Genomic DNA, 23,170 nt, shown 5'->3' with positions numbered 1-23,170 from the left:
ACGATCGGCCTGCTACCATTATGCTCCCCACCAAATTCTTCAGGTTTTGCCAGACTTTCAAAGTTTGGTAGCAGATCGCATCAGCATTACCGTACTTGAACTTGGCCTGTACATGGGAGGAGCATTCTTGAAGCACCATATGTTCACTTTTAATTATATTTAATGATCTCTTCATAAATAAGTTAAAAATAAAATATTATCGAGACGTTAATTATTAATAATTATTATATAAATACTTATCTTTGACAATGAAAGTAATTTCTTACAAAATGAAGATACATATATAGATTTTAATCATTTCTAATTCTAATTTTATCTTTTGAGAAATTCAATTAAATCTAAAATAGTAATTAATAAATAATTCAAAAAAAATTTTTTTCATCGAAACATTGAAAAAACATTAACGATATTTTCGGAAATTTATTATAAAAATCTTTGTATGTTATGCAATATCTTAAGTGTTAAAAGCCATTTACGAATGAACAAGCTTTTCCAAATATTGTTGCAATACATTTTAAATTTATCGTAAAAATATTTTAAATTTATCAAATATTGTAACTAATAATTTCATTTTTATATGACACATAATTTAATTTAAAAAACTTAATTTTCTAATAAAAATTTTATACATACATTGAGATTTTTTTCTGGTATACTTATTTTTATTTAATAATATATTTTATGATTCTTCTTTATATTAAAAATTATTTTGATTTAAAAATCATATATTTATATTTTATTAACTATTTTATTTTATTATTATATCATTTTATTATCATGAAAAAATCCATTTATAGCAATCGTTAATTCATAATTCTTGTATCAAAACAAAAAACTTTAATCTGTTTATAATAATTATAAACATTATAATAATTATAATAATATATTTATAATAATTCTCTTTAGTAAAAAAATAATCGATTATAGTGCTAATTAATATTAACTAAATGAATATATAAATAAGTAATATCTATAAAATAATATTGATTAGCTTTTTAATTTTTATTACATCTCTCATTCTTTTTATAATAATTTCAATAACAAATATCATTTACTATGCAAAATTCTGTCTTTAAGAAACCTTGTTTGGTTCAACGATCTTGTAGAACATTTTTCGAATATAAATTGAAAGAAGTATACGAACACTGTATGCCAATACCATATGTAGTTGAATATTAGATTTCGCAACAATATTCGCAACAATAACAGTTTCAGATTTTGTGGTTTTAAATATTTCAAGTATATAAAATATTTTTGACAAAATTAATACTGATTTTTTATTGAAAATACATTTATCTATTTACATAGCATATACATTCACTATATTTATAATTTATAATATTGATTCAATATTTTTTCATTGAACACCTGAATGAAATATATCATATACTATCAACACACGATACAATTTAGAAATAGAAATAATTGATTGATATTACTCATATATCAATTATCATGTGTAATTTTTCATTACACTCTATATAATTTTATTTTACTATCAACACACGATACAATTTAGAAATAGAAATAATTGATTGATACTATTCATATATCAATTATCATGTGTAATTTTTCATTACACTCTATATAATTTTATATAAATTTACATAAATTTTCAAATTTTTACAAAACTCTTTAATCCTAGTTATAATTGAATTAATCTAAAAAATATCGTTAAATATAAATTTCTCGTGAAAACCTACAAATTCATCACGTGTTAAAGTTCGACAGAGTATCATTTCATTTCGAAAATTCCGGCGTTTTCGTTTTCAATGAGCGACATTCATTGAAATTCAATGATATCGGGTGTAAATCGATTTTCTAAATTTCTCCGAATTTCGAGTGAATCGAAATAAATGAAAGTAGGAAGAAAAAGAAAAAATAGAATTAATGGATACGAGCTGATCGCGAAACTTTCGAGCAATATGTGTCAAGTTGGCTTGGATCCCGATCTTGATCGTTGCGTCACTTCTAATGTTACTGAGGAACAGAAGTGGAGCACTTTCATAAAGAAAAAATAGGCGGATCTAAATTGCAAAGCCCACTTTAGATTGATTGGATAGTCTCTGATCATCAAAGTATACCTATCCTATACCTTCAAAATCGAAATTTCTACATCTAAGCAAAAGCCTTGCTCGAAATACTATTGTCTTATAATTTATATAAAATCAATGTCACAACTTGTATTTAAGTCTTCCGTATTATTGCACATTGACCATTGGAATTTTAATATTTCCATTTTTTTTCGAATTTATTTAAATTTATCTTTTTAATTGCAGACTTCGGAAAATTGTTGGCATCACTGGAATATTGTGAAACATATTTAAATTTTGGTTTCTTTTAAAGATTAAAAATAACTTTTTAATATTGTTATCGTTAAAAAGAGAAAGACAAATCTATTTACTTTTTTTTTTGAAAACATTAAACATTTTTTATTTCTAAAATGTTGAATTATATTATAATTTTCAAATAAAAAATGAAGGTTTTTATTTTTCTTAATAATATATTAAGTTTTTAATCTTATTATAAATAATTATCTATAGTTGAAATATTAGTCAAATTATTGGTTTTTTTTTAGTAATAAAATAAATTATTTAATAAATTATTGATATTAAATTATTTTTAAGAATAAAAAATGATTTATCAATATAATCGAGATATTTTATTAAAATATCAAATTATTCAATTTTTTTTTAAATTAATTTATCTATAATCCTATAAATAAATTTTAAAAGCACGTAATGCATTTATAATATTTACACATAATGTGTAAATATTCATTTCATTTTTTTATTTAAGATTGTATTATTTTTTTATTTTTTCTTAATAAAATAATAATAAAATAAACATTTCATAACAATTAGATATTATTTGTAATTAGTACTTCATAACAATATTATTTATTTTTAAATAAATTAAAAAAATATTCATTCCATTTGAAGAATCAATAAAAAATTTTAAAAATAATCTTATGTTATACATAAAAATCTATTTGCATTATAATTTTATTCTAAAAATCATTTCATTTTTTACTATGTGTTATTATTAATATTATTAATATTATTTTCTTTGTATAAATAATTTTTATTATATACAAGATATTTTATACACTTTTTGTATTATTAAATTAGCAATAATATATTACGAAAATTTATTTGTAGTATGATAATTTTTATCTACTTTTTTGGAAAAAGACATTATTTTTTTCGATTTATCAAATATAACATAATATTATAATACATTTGAATTATTTTCTATCAATATGATAGTAAATATCTAAACGAAAAAAAAAATGCACATAGAAAATCGATGGAAAATGTAGCATTTGCATTACGAGTTTGTGCTATTAAAGAAGAGGAACAAAAACAAAGTATACTTCAATCTAATAAACTAATAAATTATGATATAATAAAAAATTTTTATTATTGTATACCCAAATTAATTGTGCAAAATCCGATCAGTCTTACGTCAACTTCTTACATCATCGGTGTGCAGCTTCGTCTTCTTCTTATTTTTTTATATCATGAAAAAACCAGTTGATTCTACCAATTATGGAAGAACTCAAGGTCATAAGATAATTTTTTGTGAATCATTGACCTATAATAAATCGAACGATAAATAGTTTGTTCATTGAAATTATAAATATATAATTGTTTTTGTGAAATATGTGTCTTGAAAGTTATAATGATTGTAAACTCAAGATATTTTCAACGATTTCAAAATAGATTTCTCGAATAAAAATGAATTCTATGATAACGCATGTTTCATATTTTTTATTTTATTTATTTATTTTATTATTTATTATTTATATATTATTAATTTATTTTATTAATTTATTATATTAATGAAATAATTATGATATAGCTATAATAAATAGCTATAATAAGATTTTTTGAAAGAATTTCTGAATAAATACGAATTGCGAATGAATTTAATTAAAATTATGAGATTATGTTATGACTTATAATAAATGATAATAAAAATTATATATAAACATCGTGAGCGATTTTATATTCTTAAGATGATTCAATATTAAATATCATTATTAATAAATATCTAAGATAAAATGATTAAGAATATTTTTATATTTTTATATTATATTTTAATTTTAATAAAAATATTTCTTTTTAAATTATTATTTATTAAAAGCACGTAAAAGATATTAATAAGCATCAAGACATTTAATATCATCAAGACATTTATTTGAAACTTATGAGTTCAATTTTAAAAATTTTATCGTATTCCAGGAAAAAATGAACTATAATTAAGATAATTTAATGTTTTTTTCATATCTTTTTTTTTTTATTTTTCTATTTGAATACTATATATTTATATTTTGAATACTATACATGTATAAATAGATATTAATAGTTTATAAAATTTGAGATATCTTGTTCTATTGTTCTATTTTAAGTAAATAAAATATTTCTATTATTATTTTATATCATTATACTTATAAATCATCTATTTTAAACTAAAAAAAAAAGTTTAAAAAACAATTTATTTTATCTTATTTTTTTTAGATCTTTTATTAATAACAGTATTTAATTAACTTTTCAATTCAATTATTTATATTAATATTTTTATGATTAATTAAAAAACTATTAGAATAATTAATTTCCATAGTCACATTTTATATTAATTTTATTTATAATTAATACAAATTGAAATTCAGTTTTATGTAAATATAATTAATAATTAAGTAATATTATTAATTTTTATCATTAATAGATACTTTAACATAATGTATAAATAATTATATAAATTGTATTTATATAAATAATTAAAATATCCACATAATATAAAATGATATTGCATGGGAGAATTGCACAAAATGGTTCTATTTTAAAAATATAAAGAATTCCATGAGTATATTTATATACTATAATATACAATAACATTAACATATAATTTTCTTTATTTTTAAAAAATTAGACATATAACATTTTAATATAATACAAATTTAATTAATAAATATTATATATTTTTAAAAAAATTAATTTTTAAAGAAATTAATATATATTTTTAAAGAAATTATTTACTTTTAAATAAAGTTTTCAAAAATTCAAAAAGATTTAAAAAAGTGAATTTATAAAGATTTTATAAAATAAATAACATTCGTTCAAATTTTCTTAAAAATATTCAAGAAATACGAATATTTTTAAAGTATAAAACGCTAAGTTAAAACGATAAGTTAAAATTTTATTAACAAAATTTAAATTTTATTTGTATAATTTCTTTACTATCATTATTGATTTTATCAAAAATATGGAATATTTTAATAAATAAATTATTAGAAATAATCAAATAATAAATAATTTAATTAAAAATAAATGCAAACAATTGTATAATTTTAATTTTAATTTTATATATTTTAAATATTAAAAAAAGAAAAAATAATATAATATAAAACACAAATATAAATGCAAAAAAAGATAAAAAAAAAGAAAACTGATAACATGTTTCCCTCGAAGAGAAGTCCAAGGAAGGATTAAGTAACTCGTGGCAAGGACGTGGCCTAGTCGACATGGTGTTCATGATGGTCCAACAGCTATCGTTGTCGATCGAATTGTTCGTATTGGGCGTGGTCCGATTTCTTGCTCAATTTTGTGCCACTCTGCGGCCGCAAATCGGGTGACCGTCGAAGGTACCGTCACCCAGTTACGTCAGCGTGCCCGTGGGTCCTGGTCGCATAGTATAAAAGCCGAAAACCACCCGTCTGCGGTATCATTCGCATCACAGACAGACAGATCGAGAGATCTTCCAATCAAGCAAGCTACAATGGCCTTCAAGGTATTACGAATTCAGAAATAATCGTAATTTATTTTGAAGACACTTTTTCATTGCAACTATTAAAACCTCGATGCCTGAAATCAAAATTTTTCATATTATTTCATACTTATTTTTTATCAATTAACACAATGTAAAGTAATTATAATTTTATTTATATTTCTGTACTTTTCTTTTCTTCTTTCTTAAATGAGAGATCCAAATTGTTTGATATATATATTTAACAACTCTTTTTTTATTTTATATTCACAGTAGAATATAATTTCAATTTTAATAATTATATTATAGTGAATTTAGTAATTTTTATTTTCATTATCTATTTAAAAATTTCAGAATCAAAGAATATTTATATTAATCCATTCTAAATAAAATTCTTTTTATTCTGTATAAATCTGTTTATTTAACAAAATAATTTTAAAAAATAAAAAATTTATTTACAGTTCATTGCCCTCGCTGCTCTCATAGCATCTGCTAACGCAGGATTCATCTCGACGGAACCTTTGGCATATGCTCCCAGTGTGCCTTTAACTCCGTTAGCGGCTGCCCCAGTAGCCAAAGCAGTAGTTGCGGCTCCTGTAGCTAAAGCTGTGGTAGCTAAAGCAGTAGACGCTGATTTTGACCCTCATCCTCAATACAGTTACGCTTATGATGTACATGACAGCTTGACTGGTGATGCCAAGAGCCAGCAGGAAACCCGTGATGGAGATCTTGTCCAGGGCAGTTACTCCCTCATCGAAGCTGACGGAACCAGACGCACTGTCGATTATACCGCTGATCCAGTCAACGGATTCAACGCAGTTGTGCGCAAAGAAGCAGCTGCCGCTGCACCAGTTGCCTATGCTGCCCCAGTAGCAAAGATCGCCGCAGCTCCAGTTGCCTATGCTGCTCCAGTAGCAAAAATCGCCGCAGCTCCAGTTGCCTATGCCGCTCCTGTTGCTAAAATTGCCGCTGCTCCAGTTGCTTATGCTGCCCCAGTCGCCAAAGTTGCCGCTGCTCCACTCGCCTATGCCGCCCCCGTTGCCAAACTTGCCGCTGCCCCCGTCGCCTATGCCGCTCCAGCTCCAGCTTTAATCCACTGAATCCGATCTGTTGTTTTTAGGAATAATGTTTGTCGAATAAAGTATGGTGTTTTTTAGCAAGTACATAAAACGGCTGTCCAATTTTTTTTCACTTCTTTCATATTTTTATTATGTATTCTTCACTTCGTTTTTATTAATTTATAAATTTTAATATTTTTTTCCTTTGAATTTTTTCAATAACGAGATATTTGACCATTATATACGTGCATCATATTATATATTAATCATTTAATGATGGTGACGTGGATACAAGTAAAATTAATCGATATTTTTTATTTATTTTTGCACTCTATTTACTTTTTCTTTATACCATGCATAATATGATCAATCCGAAAAAGAATAATTTATTATCTATATATAATTATAATTTTAAATTTTAGAAATATTTTAGAAAGTATTAATATATGATCTAAAATATGCACATATTTTCGATGCATTTCGATATATATTATTTTTGATGGATTAATCGGTTAAATTTATCTTTTTATAATGTTAAAGAAATTTAAGCGAGAATATTGTAAAATTTCAAATTTGTATTTGTATATGCACATAAGTACTTGTTTGTAAACATTCATATTATACTTTTAATATGTAATAAGAAATAAATATATAATATATAATAGAATAAAATATTATTAAAAAAAATTATAAAAGAATAAAATAAAAAAAATTAAAGAATTTATAAAAAATAAATTTGTGTCAAAGTATTACATGAAATTAAAAAAATGTACAAAATAAAAATAATTACAAAAATTTTATATTTATATTTTCAATTTTCTTTTTTATCATTCGTTAAGGAGATGGTTTCATTAACAATTCATGGGCAGTCATTGGTCTCCAACACTTTCTCTGCCAGTGCCAATGTTACTGATTACACAATATAACCATGCCTTTATACGCACTGTTGATGTGGAATGCACGTAATATGAGCCATTGCGTTAATCGGAAACTTCAAGCGAACCAGATTCGTGCAATGGTGCAAACCTTGATCTACTTATTATCCGACTCTTTCGTAAACTTTTAAAATTTATTTGGTATTCATTAATTATAATAGTATTTATAATTAATGAATTATTATATTGTTATAGTTGTGAAATAATAATCTATTAATACTTTTGAGGGGGGGAGGGAGAGAAAGAGAGAATAAAAATATATATATAATTTTCAAATTAATTTTATTTAACAAAACTATAATTATATATATATATATTGTACGTACAAAAATATATTTTGCACTATTTATATATTTATGTGCATTTATCTATAAAAATATTTCAAAATTAGATACTTTACATATATACTTGTAAATTGACTAAGATTTGTCCTTATTGTATTTGTAATTCTAATAATCATATAATCTAATCAATATAATAGAACAAATATTATTTTTTAAAATCTAATTATAAAATATTTTGTCTTTTAATCATAACTATAATAATGTATATCTATATTAATATAACATTCGCAAATAATAATATAAATCATATTTTAAGAAAAAATTGGTTTGTTTTGTTTTTTATTCTTGATTTCCTCTTTCTGGAGAAGCTAGCCTAAAAATTATCATGTAAGTATTAGTATATAAATATATTACATAAAAATTATTCGTTTTATTTATTCATTTATATTTCAAAAATATTATATTTTATTAAATTAAAATTATATAAATTTAATTATGATTAATTTTTTATTACTTATGTATTGTTACATAATCTTCTGCAAAAACATTGGATGTATCTAAGGGAGTCAAAAAAGTGAATTGACTTTGTGGATGTGTTTTAGTATGATCCAAAAGAATATCCATTATGACTCGCCGATTTACTTTATCCTAGTTAAAATAATAATTAATGTTATATTAAATATTCATTAAAAAATTATATTTATAAGTATGTATGTACCATGAAAACATCAAATTCATCAAGGAAATAGAAAGGTAAACCAGTACAATCCCAAAGAGCTAAGATAAAAGCGACGGTTGAATATGATCTTTCACCGCCTGATAATGATCTTGCATCATTCATTGGACTTTTATTATCGTTCGGCGAATATACTTCAAGTTCAAGTACTTTTCGTGCGTGATCAATTTTTATAATCCCCTAATAAAAATAATTAAGTTAAAAAAGGTCTTTTCTCTTAAATAAAAATTATGCATACGTACTTTTTTATTTCGTAAAGCGAGAACATCTGAAAATGAATTTTTAATATTTTCTCCATACTTTTGTTTCATGTTAGAAAATAAATCTCTTCGAGTTTCTAGTCGTTTTAGATGCAACTGTATATATATATATATTGTATGCATACACACATAGTAATTTAATAAAATTAAGTAAAATAATTAAGTAAAATATATTTATTTATATATAAAATTATATATTTATAATTATTATTATTAATTTTTGTAACTTACTTGATAATTTTTCTCAATTTTGGAAGCCAAATGTAAATCTTTACCACATTTTGCTTCCTTTTCTTTTAATTCTCTACGTAATTCTTCGATAGTACCAAATTGTCGTTCTATTTCAAAAATTTTATTTTTTAAATCTTTAGATAATCTTTCAATTTCGTTAACTGATCTGAAAAAATATTAAATTTTGTTTAATATTAAAAAATTAATTTAATATTTCTAAAAATCTTTTAACTCGCGATTTTTTTATTAACCTTGATGTATCTATTCTATTACATCGATTCGTAGCATCACACACAGCTTTGTTTGTACATCTTTGTTGTTGTTCAAATTCAGCTGTTGCATTCTGTAAAGCTTGATGTAATGTCTGTAGTTTTTTTGCAGTATAACGTGTCTTTGCATGCAACGCTTCTTTTTCATTTTCTAATTCTTTTATATTTTCCTATACGAGAAATAATATATATATATATTTATTAGGGGATTATATATATAATAAATAAATTATGATTTTTACATACTTTCAAAGGCATAATTTTCGAATCTAAATTTTGTCTTAATTCTCTATGGCGTTTAATTTCTTCTTCTAGAGATTCAACCATTTTTTGATATTTGAGAACACTTTTATTCAAATTTGCTTCTTCATATTTTTCTTCGTGTAATTTTTTTTCTAATTCATTTAATTCATTTTTCTAATATAAAATATACATAAAATATAAAAAAAATTATTTAATATTAAGATATCAATTATTAATGTATATATTTAAATATAACTTACAAACACTGTTACAGATATAGCTTCATTAGCTTCAATTTTATCTTTTAGATCATTAATTGATGATTTATATTGATTTTGAATAGCACGAAGTTTTGTCACATTTGCACTAACAGAGCTTAATTCAGAACTTGTTCGTTTTTCTTTTTCACAAGCTACTCTATATGCTTTAGTGACAGTATTTTTTTCATTATCTATTGTACGAATTTCTTCTTCCAGTGCACTAATCATAAAAAATAAAAAATTTTATAAAATTCAAAATAAAAAGAAAAGAAGAGATAATAAAAAATGAATCTTACTTAATAGTATCTGTAACAGAAACTTGAAGAAATTTAGCTTTTAAACCACGCGATCCACCATAACTTCTATAGTGTGGATCTGGATAAAACATATCACCTTGTTGAGTAAAAGCTCTTTTACAATTCCGTGGAACTTTAGAAACATCTGACATAATTTCAGCTGCTTCTTTACTAGTTGGAATTAATAAAACACATTCAATTTCACGTTGATCTATTAAACAATTAGCTATAACTGGATCTGATATATCCATTGCATCCAAAAGATTAGAATAATGTGGTGATTTGGTACAATGTGCACGAACGTCATGAACCTAAAAATATTAACTTATGTTTTTAATGTATTATAATTTAAATTTTAGAAATTAATTTTCTTACAGCATTATAGAATTTACTGCATATAATCTGTGGAGTTCTTTCATTCAAATAAATTTCTTTCATAATTGCATTTAATACTTTGGCATCATGACTATTATCTACACAAAATGTACTAAAAGTATTTGCTCCTAAATAATTTTCAACAGCTGGAGCCCATATTGGATCTTTCATTTTTATATATGCTCCTAAATATAAATAAAAACATATAATAAATTGAACAATTATTTATATTAGATTAAATAAATTTTATCTTACCAAGTGGACCTCGTGGTTTTTCTTTAAAATTTCCATTATTATATTCTTCTTCAATTCTTCTCAAAAGGCGTGGTATATTTCGTCCAAATATAGTTAATATATTATCAGAATACTTTTTCCTCATATTTAAATCTAATTTAATTCTCTCTTAAATAGAATAACGTATTATTTATATTATTATTCTTTGTAATTAAATATATTATAAAAAATAATGTATATAAAATTTATCATATGAAAGATAAAAAAAGCATGAATAGTAGAGTAAGAATACACGATATAATATTATTAAAAAAATTGTTTGCATGATATAATTAGATGATTTTTAAATCATTTTGTTAAAATTTTTTTTTGGCTAATTAATAATTAATATTAATAATTATTAATAATTGTTAAACTAAATAAATAAAATATTTTATATATAAATATTGTGACATTTACCTATGCGTTTTTCACAACTATTGATTTCAATTTTTGACGCTTGAATTTCTTTCAAAAGACGCATTTTATCAGTTTCTAAGTGCATTTGATAAGTTTGTTTAGTCCTTAATAATGCTTCAGTTTCATCTATTTTTTGTTCTAAATCAATTAATTGCTGTTTTATTTGATTTCTTTCATTTTGTTCTGTATTATCACCACTAAAAATAAAATAATGCATAAAATAGTATTATATATTATTACATAAATGTAAAAGAATCATGTTAAACCTTTCCAATCGTTGAATTTCTTTTCGAAGTGTAATAATATCATCTTCTAATCTTTTAATTTTACTTTGAGTAGAACGCCATTCTCGTACTTTTGTCGAATGTATATTTTTGTTTATATTATATTCTTGTTTTGCTTTGTTATATGTTTCAAAATTATTATTAACTTCTTCTTCTGCAGATTTAATTTCTTCTTTCAATTTTCTATGAATAAAAAAATAAAAATAATATATAAAAAGTTATCAATGCAATATTTTATAATAAATTATGATATGTTTTTAAATGGGAAGATCAGATATCTCAATAATAATTTATTCAATGGATGTAAATATGTATTTTAAAAATGATATTATTTAAAAAAAATTTTTTTTTTTCAGAAAAGAAAATAACTTTTTGTGAGTTTACAAACGAATTATTAAAGAAAAATAATGAATGAAACAAAAATTTCTCTCCTATTTAAGAAATAATGATACAAATAATGTATATAATGTAAAAATAATGATACAAGCAATTCATACTGAATTTTTTTATTCATTTCTTCATCTTTTGATTCTGCAGATGATTCTGTGTCTTGAAGTTGTTTTAAATTATCTTCACATTTTTTCAAAGTTTCTTCAATTTTTCGTAATTTGATTTCTTCAGATATAGCCTATATTATATTATTTATTAAAAGATAATGCTTTATAACATTGCTTTATAACATTTTCATATACTAAAAATATAATAAAATATAACTTACAATTGCCCAACATAATTCCATTTCAAGTGTAATTACTTCATCACGGAATTTATCAATTTCTTCTGCTTTTTTTATATTTATTTTAAGTTGTTCTACTTCTTTTCTAGCCTCTGATAAAATCTAAATAAATTTTATTATTCAATAATATATATGAAATAAAATATCAAAAATGTAATAAAAACATACTTCGTTATATTGTTTCAATTTTTCATATTCTTGTTCACATATCAATTCAGCTTCTTTGTAATTATTACCAATAATATCTAATAATGTTGCCTTCATAAATAATTCATACTTTTCTTCTGGTTTGGATGATACTAAAAATGTTCTTGATATATCTTGATTTAATATAGAAATAGGATTATCTATCTGAATATTCATTGCTCGTAATATATTAATTAATTCAGTTCGTTTTGTTGAAACCACTTCTCCTATAGAAAAAATTTGAAGGAAATTCATTTAAATATAAATTAAAATAAAATTATCAGTAAAATGTAAAATGATTTTGTAAACCTTTCCAATTTTTTAATTTATAAAATGATGTAGTCCCAATACTTCGAAAAACAGTTATTGAATCACCATAAACATCAGGTTTATATGCCATAGATCCTTTATTAAATAAAGTTACTTCAATAGTTGCTGTATTTTTTCCCTTTTTTATAAAGCCTAAATATAAAAATATTACATTGTAAATATTGTATATTTACATTGTTATTACAATTTAAAAAAAATTACAATTTATAAAAAAATATTATTTATGATATATTATAATTTATTATATAATATAATATATTCATACTTTTCACAGATGCTCCACGACTAGTAACATTTGCTCTAGCACCAAGACCAACTGTTAAAGCTGTTAATATTGCACTTTTACCACTTCCATTACGACCAATAATAAAATTTACATTTGGATTTAATGTTACTTCCAAGGCATCATGACACATGAAATTTCGTATTAGAATTTTCTTTATTTTTCCTGTTTTACACTATAAAATATATATTTATATATATAATATAAAGATATAAAAATATAAATAAAAAGATATATAAATAAAAATAAAATAATCTAAAAAAAATTAAATTTATTAATATAATTAAAATTAAATAAAAATACAATATAAAAATAATAATAAAAATAAATATTATATCATTTTTTAATTTTATCATATACTAATAATATATTGTTATATGTAAACTATTATTAGTATAAAATAATATTATATTGTAAAATATAATTTTATATTTGCATTATTATGAATAATATTAAAAAAAAATGTTATTTTTAATTTTTTTTAAAAAGTTATATTAACTCTAACCACTTACTTCTTCCGTAAAATGAAAAATATTCTTTTTTTCTTTTATGCGTTTAGTCTGAAATTGATCTAATTCTGTAGATTTTCTTTTTCGTTCATTGTTTATATTATTTTCCATGATTTCAAAAATGTTTATGATCTAAGTATAGATTATACATTTATTCAAATAGCCGCGCAATATCAAGTATCATAAACACCAACATTATTACAAACATTGATTTTATTATGAACAATCTTAAATCATTATAGAAATATTATATTTTTCAATTAATCAAAATATTGTATCAAAAATTCTTCTATTCATAACTTAACTGCTCCAACAACGTTTTTCAATACGACGTACATACATTTCCCGCCAGAGAACACTATGCATCCATTCAAGTTTTATTGTCATTATATATAAAATAAATAGATACTCTCCTAACTTTATAGCATTGATACTCTGTATCCATTTTTTACTTCAACCAATAGTGACAACTAAAAATTCTTATAATCATGAGATTAAATTTTAAAAAATTCGAATTAATGAAAATATATAAAATTATATAAATTTTGTTAATTTAATTAATAATAAAATTTTTTAAAATATTATAATTTATTAATAATATAATAAAAATAAATTAAATAAATATTTTCTTAAAAATTTTTCAGAAATTTTTTCAAAATATTCATAAACAAATAATAAATAAAATAAGGAATAAAAATATTTGCATTAAAAATTTTATATTTCAAAATAATATATTTTTATATACCGGAATTCAAGTTAGTTAAAAAGTTAAATTTTTATTTAATTCATTTGCAGAATAAAAATACTATTACGTGCCAAATTTATATTAGTTTTCATTAAATAATTCCACATGATTCAATTAATTATATTATATTATTAATATAATAATATTTAATTATTTATTCGATAAGAATAAGAATATATTAATTGAATATATTAATTGAATAAATTGAATATATTATCATAAATATTCAAAAATATATATAGTTACCATCATGATATTAACCTTTTTCTTGCAGCCGCTTGTTTTGAAAATATTAATTATTTGGAATAGAATTAAATAATAATTTTATATAATTTTAGCCATAAAACAATTACGTTAAGACATGATTTAATTTGAATTGAATCTAAATTATTTATAATACGTACAATACGTATATTATTTATAATACGTAAATTCTTCATCATCAATATGAAACACAATTTGAATTTAGCACCCATTCTTAAATTACAAATCTAAAAGACGATATCTAGTTCCTTGAAATTGAAATAAAAGACGAAAGGAATTAACATCAGCCATTTTGTTCAACAAAATTTTTGATAAAATAAATTTGATTACTTGTATAACGTGATTTGCATACGTAATATTATTATTTTTTATTATTTTAGAGCATCTTTCATAAAAATGTAAATATTTATCGCAATATGATAGATTTAGTTTTGATATTCAAAATGACCAACAATCATTTTTATGATAATCACAAATATCACAAATATTCTTTAATGAAGATCATAGATAATGAATTATGTTATTTAATAATCCAGGAAAAAATTATTCAGCATAAGTTGACGCTCATAGAATATTAAACTACATTGTACAATAAAGTATGAAATAACTTTCAGTTGCCAAGATTATTTTATTGTAAATTGAACTCATGAGAGTTAGTTAGTTAGTTATTAAAAACATAAATATATTTTAAACATAAAAATTTCTTTTTTGAAATTTTTGTTCTAATTTTTCTTTTTAGATCTAAGGTTTTCTTTCAGTTTCATGATCTAATAGTAAATCATATTCTTATTAGAAAAAATATACTAATTCTCTTCCAAGCGTGGAATGGAAGCGTTTTATCATCATATTTGATACAACAAACCATACAGGATTCAAATTGAAGAAAACCAGGAGATTTCTTAACGGAATTTACTGCTTATTACAATGCAAACAAGCTAAATTTTTATCTTTTCAAAAATTTAAAGGCTATTCATAATTCGCAAAATTTCTATTTATCACAACAGCAACTAAATTCAAAATTTTCAATGAATTTCGTGAATTCTAACTTTTTTCTTATTAGTATACTATTCATATCAATTATTCACAAAATATTATGTAATATATTATTTTATAATTCGTATTTCATAATATAATAAATGTAAAATTTTTCTTTCAATTCGTGTATAATATTATTTATTTTAAAACCGATGTGTAAAAACATAACAATCGAAATACAATCTATCTCTTAGATATATATATATATATATATGAATTTCATTTATATAAACAAAATTTTACGTAGTATTTGATTATCTGAACTCTTATTATCTGAACAATAAATCGAATATTCGTCTACTTATAATCTTTATAATATAATATAATTAAAAATGCATTATACATTATATAAGTATATTCTACAATACAAAATAAATAAAAAATTAATTTATTAAAGATTAAATAGATAAACATTATATTTGCAAATTTATACTTTATATTTATAATATTTTATACATTATTATATTTTAGAAAATTCTTTTATATGAACATAAACATCTATTTATTGAGCAAAAAATTGAGCTGATAAAGAAATTACTTTTATTAGACTTTTATTATATAAAGTTTATAGTTAAATTATATAAATGTGTTTATTCCCTAAATTCACATAAATAAAGTTTTATTGTACATTTATAGATATGGCTCGTATATAAGAATTTATGAACTTTTTGTATAAGTCAAAATGAAACATAGATAACAGAAAAAATGGAAAAATATAATATCATTCATTTATGAGTAAAAGATAATGTTGGATATCTATTATAAATAAATATATATGAATTATTTGTCTATTTTTTCTCTATATTTTATTCATATTATTTTTATTAAACTAAAATATAAAATAATTATAGATAATTATTAAATTGTTAAAAAACAAATACAAATTATAGATTATAGAAATTATAGAAATATTGTTTATGTCATTGTGATTATATCAATTGAAAATATTTTGCTTATATCTCATAATACAAATGTATTTAAAAAAATTTATAAAAAATATAATTTTTTTTTCTCAATTTTCTAAAAAATTCAAAATAAAAAGAAATATACAATTAAAATAATAATATATATTAAAATAATAATATATAAAAAAATATTATAATGTATATTATAAAAAGCATTTAATTTTTATAAAATGCATTTAAGTTTTCTCCATGAGTTTATATTATCCAAATGTATTGCCTTCTACATATCTTGTATCTTTCCCCACTACCTGTTGCACAATGATTTAAAGTTTGAATTCGTCGGTTAGAGTCACTTGATCTGAGTGCATGATTGTATGCACTGAAGGAAAAGAGAATTCGGCGTTACTTATTACGTGAATTTGAGTTTGTATATTGCAACCTGTTGATATGTTAAATATATATATAGCAAATTGTGAATATATTGTATTTTAATTTTTTATATTAATTTCTATATATTTAATAAAAAGAAAATAAATATTATTTACTGTGAAATGAGTGATTCTGGAAGTAATATTAAATATAAATGGACTCCTGAAAGTACTTCATTATTAGTATCAGTATGGTCAGATAGACAAGTGCAAAAACAACTCGAATATGCTTCGAAACCACAACTTATTTGGGAAAGTGTTGCACGATATATGAAAAAAAAAGGTTACAATGTTTCGGGTAAACAATGTCGATCTCGAATGAAACAGGTTTTAGTTTGTTATCGCGAAGCTAAAAGAGCTGGTACTCGAGCTGGAGTAGAACAATATTATGAATCAATAGATAGAGTTCTTAAAAACAAACGTATCGAAGAAAATAATTTTATTGGCATAGATACTGTAGGTAAAGTATAGCGAAAAAAAAATTTATAAATTTCTATTGTTATTTTATTTGATTTATTGGCATTTTAATTATGGAAATAAATAATTTAGAGTTTAAATTAATTATTTTTGATAATATATTTTTTATTATTAAAAAAATAATTAATAATTAAATTATTTTGTTAGATGCAACAATAAATGTTAAATCTCCTTCAAAAGAAATAAAGACAAATAAAAATTTGCAAATGAGACATAAACTTCAAGAACCTGTGCCATCACTTCATCGGACAGAAGCATTATCACCTACTTGGACATTAGGATGTAAGAAATATGTTTCCTTATCAAATATTATTTTGAATGCATTAAAAAAAATTTAAAAATATATATTATTTTATTAGGTGAAAATGAATATCCTGATTCTCCTGAATCAAACGAAACCATAATCGATGCTCGACCATATAGAGTTTTTTCTCCTACAAGAGATGTAGCTATCAATACTAATGAACAGTTAACTCAGATAGCTGGCAAATCAACACAGTGCAATTCTTTTTCAACAGAAGAACGATTAAATCCAAATTATAAACAAAATCATTTAATGTCAAATTATAATTATGGAGAAATACCCTTTCAAAATACAGTACAAAATGTGCAAAATCAAATAATTCAAGAGAATATGCAGCAAAATCAAAATATGCAGCAAAAACAAAATTATATGTGCAATCAACAAAGTATGTTAGTAAATAATTTAAATCTTCAACAAAATCTACAAAATTTAAATCAAGGTTTAAAAACACAATCTATAAATGTACCAATGCATGGTAATTTGATACAAACTTCTGATTTAGAACATATAATTCAACAAAATCAATTGCAGTCAATAATACCAGCAAATAATCATGCAATGCCTCAGGAACCACGGAAAATTGTTTTAGAACAAACTTTTACAAATATGTATAAACAGCCATGTAGCAATTTTTCAACTCAAATACCTGTTTTAATAGATGCAAAACAATACAAAACTGAATCTTTATCTCCAGATCATTCATCTCAAAATTTAGATGTATCTCAAAATTTAAATGATGCTTTTTGTCTACCAAAAAATGATGATAAAACACAAAATTTAAATGAAAATTACAACAAAACAATACAAGCAGCAAATCTATTAAGAATGCAAAATTCAGAAATTTCTGTAATTACAAATAATGCAACATATAATGATGATAGTTTATTAGAATTTTTAATAGATTCACCAACTCCATCAGAAAATGATATTAAATCAAAAGATACTGCTGTTAATACAGATAATATTCCACATGCACCATTAAGAAAAAAGAAAGTTGAAAAATTAGAACAACTTATGTTAAATGCCATTAATTCTCAAAATGAAGTCGTTAATAAAGTAGGACACTATTTTTTTTTAAAAAAATATTTTATATTTTTATATTTATAAACAATTTCTTTATTAATTCTATATTATTTCAGATTCTTGCTGCACAAAATGATATGGTAACAAGATTTTTAGATATAGACAGAGATCGTCAAAATAGGCTTGAAAATCGTTTGGATGATTTATTAAAAGTTGTTCATGCTTCTATGTTTACAAAACAAACTTCAGAAACCGAAATTGAAATACCTCCACCATTACCTGAACCAACAATAACATCTTTAGCACCTCCTCCAAAACCAGGTGCTCCACCTCCAAAATTAGATCTAGTTCCTCCAAAACCGTGTCGTGTACCTTGTACGATGCCAAATTCCAATATTGAATTAATTGCACAAAATACTATAGTAACAAAACCAGGTATAGTATCGCCTATATCTAGTCCAATAAAAAAGCCAGGTACTATATGGTCAAAATTGGGACCAGTATCGCAATCTCCCTTTGTGAAAGCTCAGCAACGATTAGGTTTACAATCTGTTGCATCTACAGAAATTCGAACTCAATCATCTGCAGAAAGACGTATAGCTAAAGAAATGGAAAGAGCTATAGATACAGAAACTTTGATATTTGAGACTAAAAAATTTTTAGAAATAGAGAAAAAATTAGAAGAAAAAATAGAAAATGCTCGTCTTGAAACAACACTAAGCCAGAATTTACATGCACGAAGGAGATTATTTACACAAAGAGAACCTACTGCAGCAATGATTTTAACTGCTGCATTTTTGGAAAATGAATGCCGTACTGCAGAACAACTTATGAGTTATTATGATACCATAAATATGAATAAAAAGAATTTAAAAAATATTGATGATGATTTATTAGCAGGTCAAGGTGAAAGTTATGAACATTTGCGACAATTGAATATAAAGACTACTTACATATCTGATAAACCCTGTGATACATCTACACCAGCAAAGTTAGGAATTGCTTCTAATAATAATGAAAAAACATCTGTAACAGTACCTAAACAGACAATTCAACAATTAGCTCAACTTCTAATGAATGCAGGAAGATGGAAAAATGTTGGAATACAAAATGAACAGCAAAACCTTGGACATACAATTCAATCAAACATACAAAAACATCATGTAAATGCACAAAGTATACATCCAAGTTCTAATGAAGTATTCACAACAGAAAAACCTAAAGAATTTCATAAAAAAAATGATCAAAATCACATTGGAGACAGAATATTAAACAAATATGAAGATCCAACAAATGCATATAGAACAACATATGGTTCATCATATAATACAATAAATCAAAAATCTAATTATCCTATAAGTTTTATAAAATCAGAAACAAACACTACAAATTTAAAACAAGATGAAATATATAAATCTATTGGATTGAATATATGTGGTAATTCTATGCCAGATCATAAACAAAATGTACGTTTCATGGATGAAGCATTAGTTGAATTACAACGTATGTATATTGAAACAATGTCTAAAGAACAAGAAATGAATGATAGCTTACCTTATGTACCAGGCAAAATCAATACCCTTCCATTTGAAAATCGACAAATGATTGAAAAATATATTCATGATATAATACCAAGAAAACAATTAAAAGATAATAAAGACAAAGATACTGATTCTGATAACGATGATGAATTTTTAGATACTACCACTACTATGCCTGCAATTCCACGTCGAAGTTCTCTTACATCAACTGGTACTACATCTACTGAAACTACACATTCTATAAAATATATGAAACCAGATAATTGTGTAATAAGTTAAATGAAGAAAATAAGATATTTTATTTTATACAGAAATTAAATAAGAAATAATGTTTAAACTTTTCTTTTAAATGTTTTCATATAAGTAGAAAAAATGTTTAAAGAAAAAGTAAATTTTTATTTTTAATAATGTAAAAAAAATGTTGCAATATTTGATTCATACTATTGAAAAATTATTTAGATACATATTTTTGTGCAATTTATATTTTATTTTCTAGTTTCAATTTAATAAAATATTTTCTAATAGTATATAGATACATATTAAAAAAAAAATACATATTAAGATAATTAACAATTAAAGATAATTAATGTAATTATATTAGTAAATTTTTTTTGTAAGAAGAATAAATTAATCTTCTTTATTAATAATATTGCATTATTATAATTAATTACATTTTAAATTTCATTTTAATTCAAAATGTTAAATATAATATAATTTTTGATGAAAATTTTTCTTATTGATCACTGTTAAATATATTAATGTTATTAATTCATAATGTTAAATAAATATTAAAAATTCTATTATTTTATCACGTTAAATAAGTATTATATATAATTTGATATATATTTTTATCATATTTTGAATTACATAAAATTATTAAATTTTTTTAATTCTTATGTCTAAAATATATTGACATGATCTATGAATAATAATATATTCTTAAGAATCTTAGATTTTTCGTGATAAAAACTTTTAACAATGCTGAAAATAAATAGATAATTGATTGTGAATTTCTTGACAATTATACATTCTTATTACTGTAACAGAATTATAAAATTACAAATTTTATATATATATAATAAGAAACAAAACAATGCATATAATATTGGAAATAATATCATTTTCAATAATAATATTGGAAAATAATATTAATAAAATATATTAGAGTAAATAAATATAATTTTTATTATAACATGTATTTGAATAATAAATAAAATAAATAAAATAATAAATACGACAAAAGATATATATTTTATATTTTTTATCCGTATGTTATAATATAATATTTTTAATATCAATTTTATTTAAAATACATTTTATATTTAATGTTATATATATTGATATATAACATAATATTATAATATATTGATTTATGTAATTAAATGATAATAATAATAATAATATAAAATTTATTGAATTTTTGTATGATATATATTGTTTATATATTCATTTAACATTGAGAATTAACGTTAGATAAACTTATGATATCTTTCCTTATCGTCGATTTTTAATGACCTTGAAATATATTTATAAGAAACATTTTAATCCAATTAACACGAATTTAATAAAAGATGATCTAAAATGAGATGAGACTTTTTTTTCTTCTTTTTATGAATTAATTTTAATTAAGCTAATTAAAAATATGACAATCTACATATACCAAACAGCAAAATTTATTTCTAACTGTGTTTAGACATTAAAAATCATTTTTTATCATTTGGATTTATTATATAGAATATCAATATATTCGTGGGACATTTTTGAAAGATCGATTTTACAAAATTTTACAAAGCCAAAATAAATATGAAATGTGAGCATACTATCGTATTTATTAAATTATAAGTAATTTTTTTTTCACTGTCCGTTACATTCCATTCTTGTCTTCATCTAAAATTGTTTATAATAAATAAAATTATTTATAATAATTGTTTATAATTCAATCAACATTTTTGTATATCAACTTTTACTTTTTGGTTTTGAGATAGAAAATCAATTCTTGAAAGATATAAAATTATTAAGAATTTATTAAAAATATATAAGAATATATTAATATTCAATACATATAAATATATGAGTACAATATAATGCGGTTGTCATCATGCACATGATAATTATAATTCACTGATACAATATCAAAAATTTTTATAAATAATCCAAAAAAATAAAATCATAACTAATTATATATATATATATATATATATATATATATATACAACAAGTCTTTTCCTTTATATATATATATGCTTCCTTTATATATATATAAAGGAAAAAATTTGCTGAAAGCGCCCATAATAATATATTTTATTCTTATTATGATTAAAAAGAGAACATATTGACAGGTTGATTAAAAAATGTTTTTGTATTGAAAAAAAAGTTAGTTTTTTTTATTGTTAAAGAAGTTGCTAATATTGAAAAAAAATGAATAATTATAAGAAATACTATTATAAATCAATAAATCATTTATTTACAGTAGAACCTTGCTTACATCTTATTATAATTGTTTATTATATTTTAGTGATTTCTCCTATAAATTTTTGAATTTTTGGCAGTTTTTGTTTAAATGGGAAAATACGAAATAGGGTAGTATGAAAATAGGTCATACGATTAATTATCTTTTTCATTATATAGAATATATTAGAAAATATAAATGTTCTCTGAATAGTATTGTTACTTTCATTTTTATAAATATTTTTATAAATATATATATTATT

The 23,170-nt window shown here is 21.9% G+C and overlaps 3 protein-coding genes and 1 long non-coding RNA gene across 7 annotated transcripts; 2 read left to right on the top strand and 2 right to left on the bottom strand.

Annotated features, from left to right (window-relative positions):
- The first annotated feature begins 5,572 nt into the window (after nucleotides 1-5,572).
- CPR1 (cuticular protein 1) lies at nucleotides 5,573-6,939 on the top strand. Its single transcript, XM_012492995.3, has 2 exons — nucleotides 5,573-5,793; nucleotides 6,231-6,939. Exons 1-2 carry the CDS (start codon nucleotides 5,782-5,784, stop codon nucleotides 6,867-6,869), a joined length of 651 nt encoding a protein of 216 aa, XP_012348449.1. The 5' UTR covers nucleotides 5,573-5,781; the 3' UTR covers nucleotides 6,870-6,939.
- Nucleotides 6,940-8,027: 1,088 nt separating this feature from the next.
- On the bottom strand, nucleotides 8,028-15,050 carry SMC6 (Structural maintenance of chromosomes 6). Of its 2 annotated transcripts, none has more exons than XR_015293393.1 (20): nucleotides 14,744-15,050; nucleotides 13,741-14,216; nucleotides 13,211-13,403; nucleotides 12,925-13,077; nucleotides 12,598-12,842; nucleotides 12,412-12,531; nucleotides 12,191-12,321; nucleotides 11,676-11,876; nucleotides 11,410-11,606; nucleotides 10,972-11,118; nucleotides 10,717-10,901; nucleotides 10,342-10,652; nucleotides 10,046-10,265; nucleotides 9,789-9,959; nucleotides 9,525-9,712; nucleotides 9,274-9,439; nucleotides 9,025-9,050; nucleotides 8,765-8,962; nucleotides 8,561-8,694; nucleotides 8,028-8,419 (listed from the first exon to the last, which is right to left on the bottom strand). XR_015293393.1 is itself a non-coding variant. In XM_012492962.3 (20 exons), the coding sequence occupies exons 2-20, from the start codon at nucleotides 13,846-13,848 to the stop codon at nucleotides 8,386-8,388; spliced, it is 3,216 nt and encodes a 1,071-aa protein (XP_012348416.2). In that variant the 5' UTR covers nucleotides 13,849-14,216; nucleotides 14,744-15,050; the 3' UTR covers nucleotides 8,028-8,385. The 2 variants fall into 2 exon arrangements, 1 of the variants encoding a protein (XP_012348416.2); XM_012492962.3 differs by having other exon boundaries at nucleotides 9,025-9,138.
- A 1,348-nt stretch (nucleotides 15,051-16,398) lies between these two features.
- Nucleotides 16,399-17,504, bottom strand: LOC147656956 (uncharacterized). Its single transcript, XR_015293392.1, has 2 exons — nucleotides 17,232-17,504; nucleotides 16,399-17,125 (listed from the first exon to the last, which is right to left on the bottom strand). It is a non-coding gene; the product is annotated as an uncharacterized LOC147656956 (long non-coding RNA).
- LOC100869446 (uncharacterized) lies at nucleotides 17,035-22,044 on the top strand. Of its 3 annotated transcripts, XM_086912492.1 has the most exons (5): nucleotides 17,035-17,574; nucleotides 17,739-17,873; nucleotides 17,951-18,951; nucleotides 19,035-20,421; nucleotides 20,617-22,044. In XM_086912492.1, exons 1-5 carry the CDS (start codon nucleotides 17,238-17,240, stop codon nucleotides 20,736-20,738), a joined length of 2,982 nt encoding a protein of 993 aa, XP_086768618.1. In that variant the 5' UTR covers nucleotides 17,035-17,237; the 3' UTR covers nucleotides 20,739-22,044. The 3 variants fall into 3 exon arrangements, with proteins under 3 accessions (XP_086768618.1, XP_003698119.1, XP_031775445.1); XM_003698071.4 differs by having other exon boundaries at nucleotides 19,035-22,044; XM_031919585.2 differs by having other exon boundaries at nucleotides 17,428-17,570; nucleotides 19,035-22,044.
- The last annotated feature ends 1,126 nt before the right edge of the window (nucleotides 22,045-23,170 follow it).

This window comes from Apis florea, unplaced genomic scaffold (assembly GCF_048593485.1).
Source record: "Apis florea isolate Af1SG1 unplaced genomic scaffold, ASM4859348v1 contig_3391_pilon, whole genome shotgun sequence".
NCBI classification, from domain to species: domain Eukaryota; kingdom Metazoa; phylum Arthropoda; class Insecta; order Hymenoptera; family Apidae; genus Apis; species Apis florea.
This window is presented reverse-complemented; position numbering and strand designations above follow the sequence as displayed.

Excerpts from the sequence above, each read along its gene's own strand:
- SMC6 (XM_012492962.3), bottom strand. The coding sequence starts at position 13,848 with ATGGAAAATAATATAAACAATGAACGAAAAAGAAAATCTACAGAATTA. Across the intron at positions 10,902-10,971 it reads AAAACCACGAGGTCCACTTG|GAGCATATATAAAAATGAAA; the intron begins GTAAGATAAAAT and ends ATTTATATTTAG. Across the intron at positions 8,963-9,024 it reads TCGCTTTACGAAATAAAAAA|GGGATTATAAAAATTGATCA; the intron begins GTACGTATGCAT and ends TATTTTTATTAG.
- LOC100869446 (XM_003698071.4), top strand. The coding sequence starts at position 17,238 with ATGAGTGATTCTGGAAGTAATATTAAATATAAATGGACTCCTGAAAGT. Across the intron at positions 17,874-17,950 it reads ACCTACTTGGACATTAGGAT|GTGAAAATGAATATCCTGAT; the intron begins GTAAGAAATATG and ends TTATTTTATTAG. Across the intron at positions 18,952-19,034 it reads AAAATGAAGTCGTTAATAAA|ATTCTTGCTGCACAAAATGA; the intron begins GTAGGACACTAT and ends ATATTATTTCAG.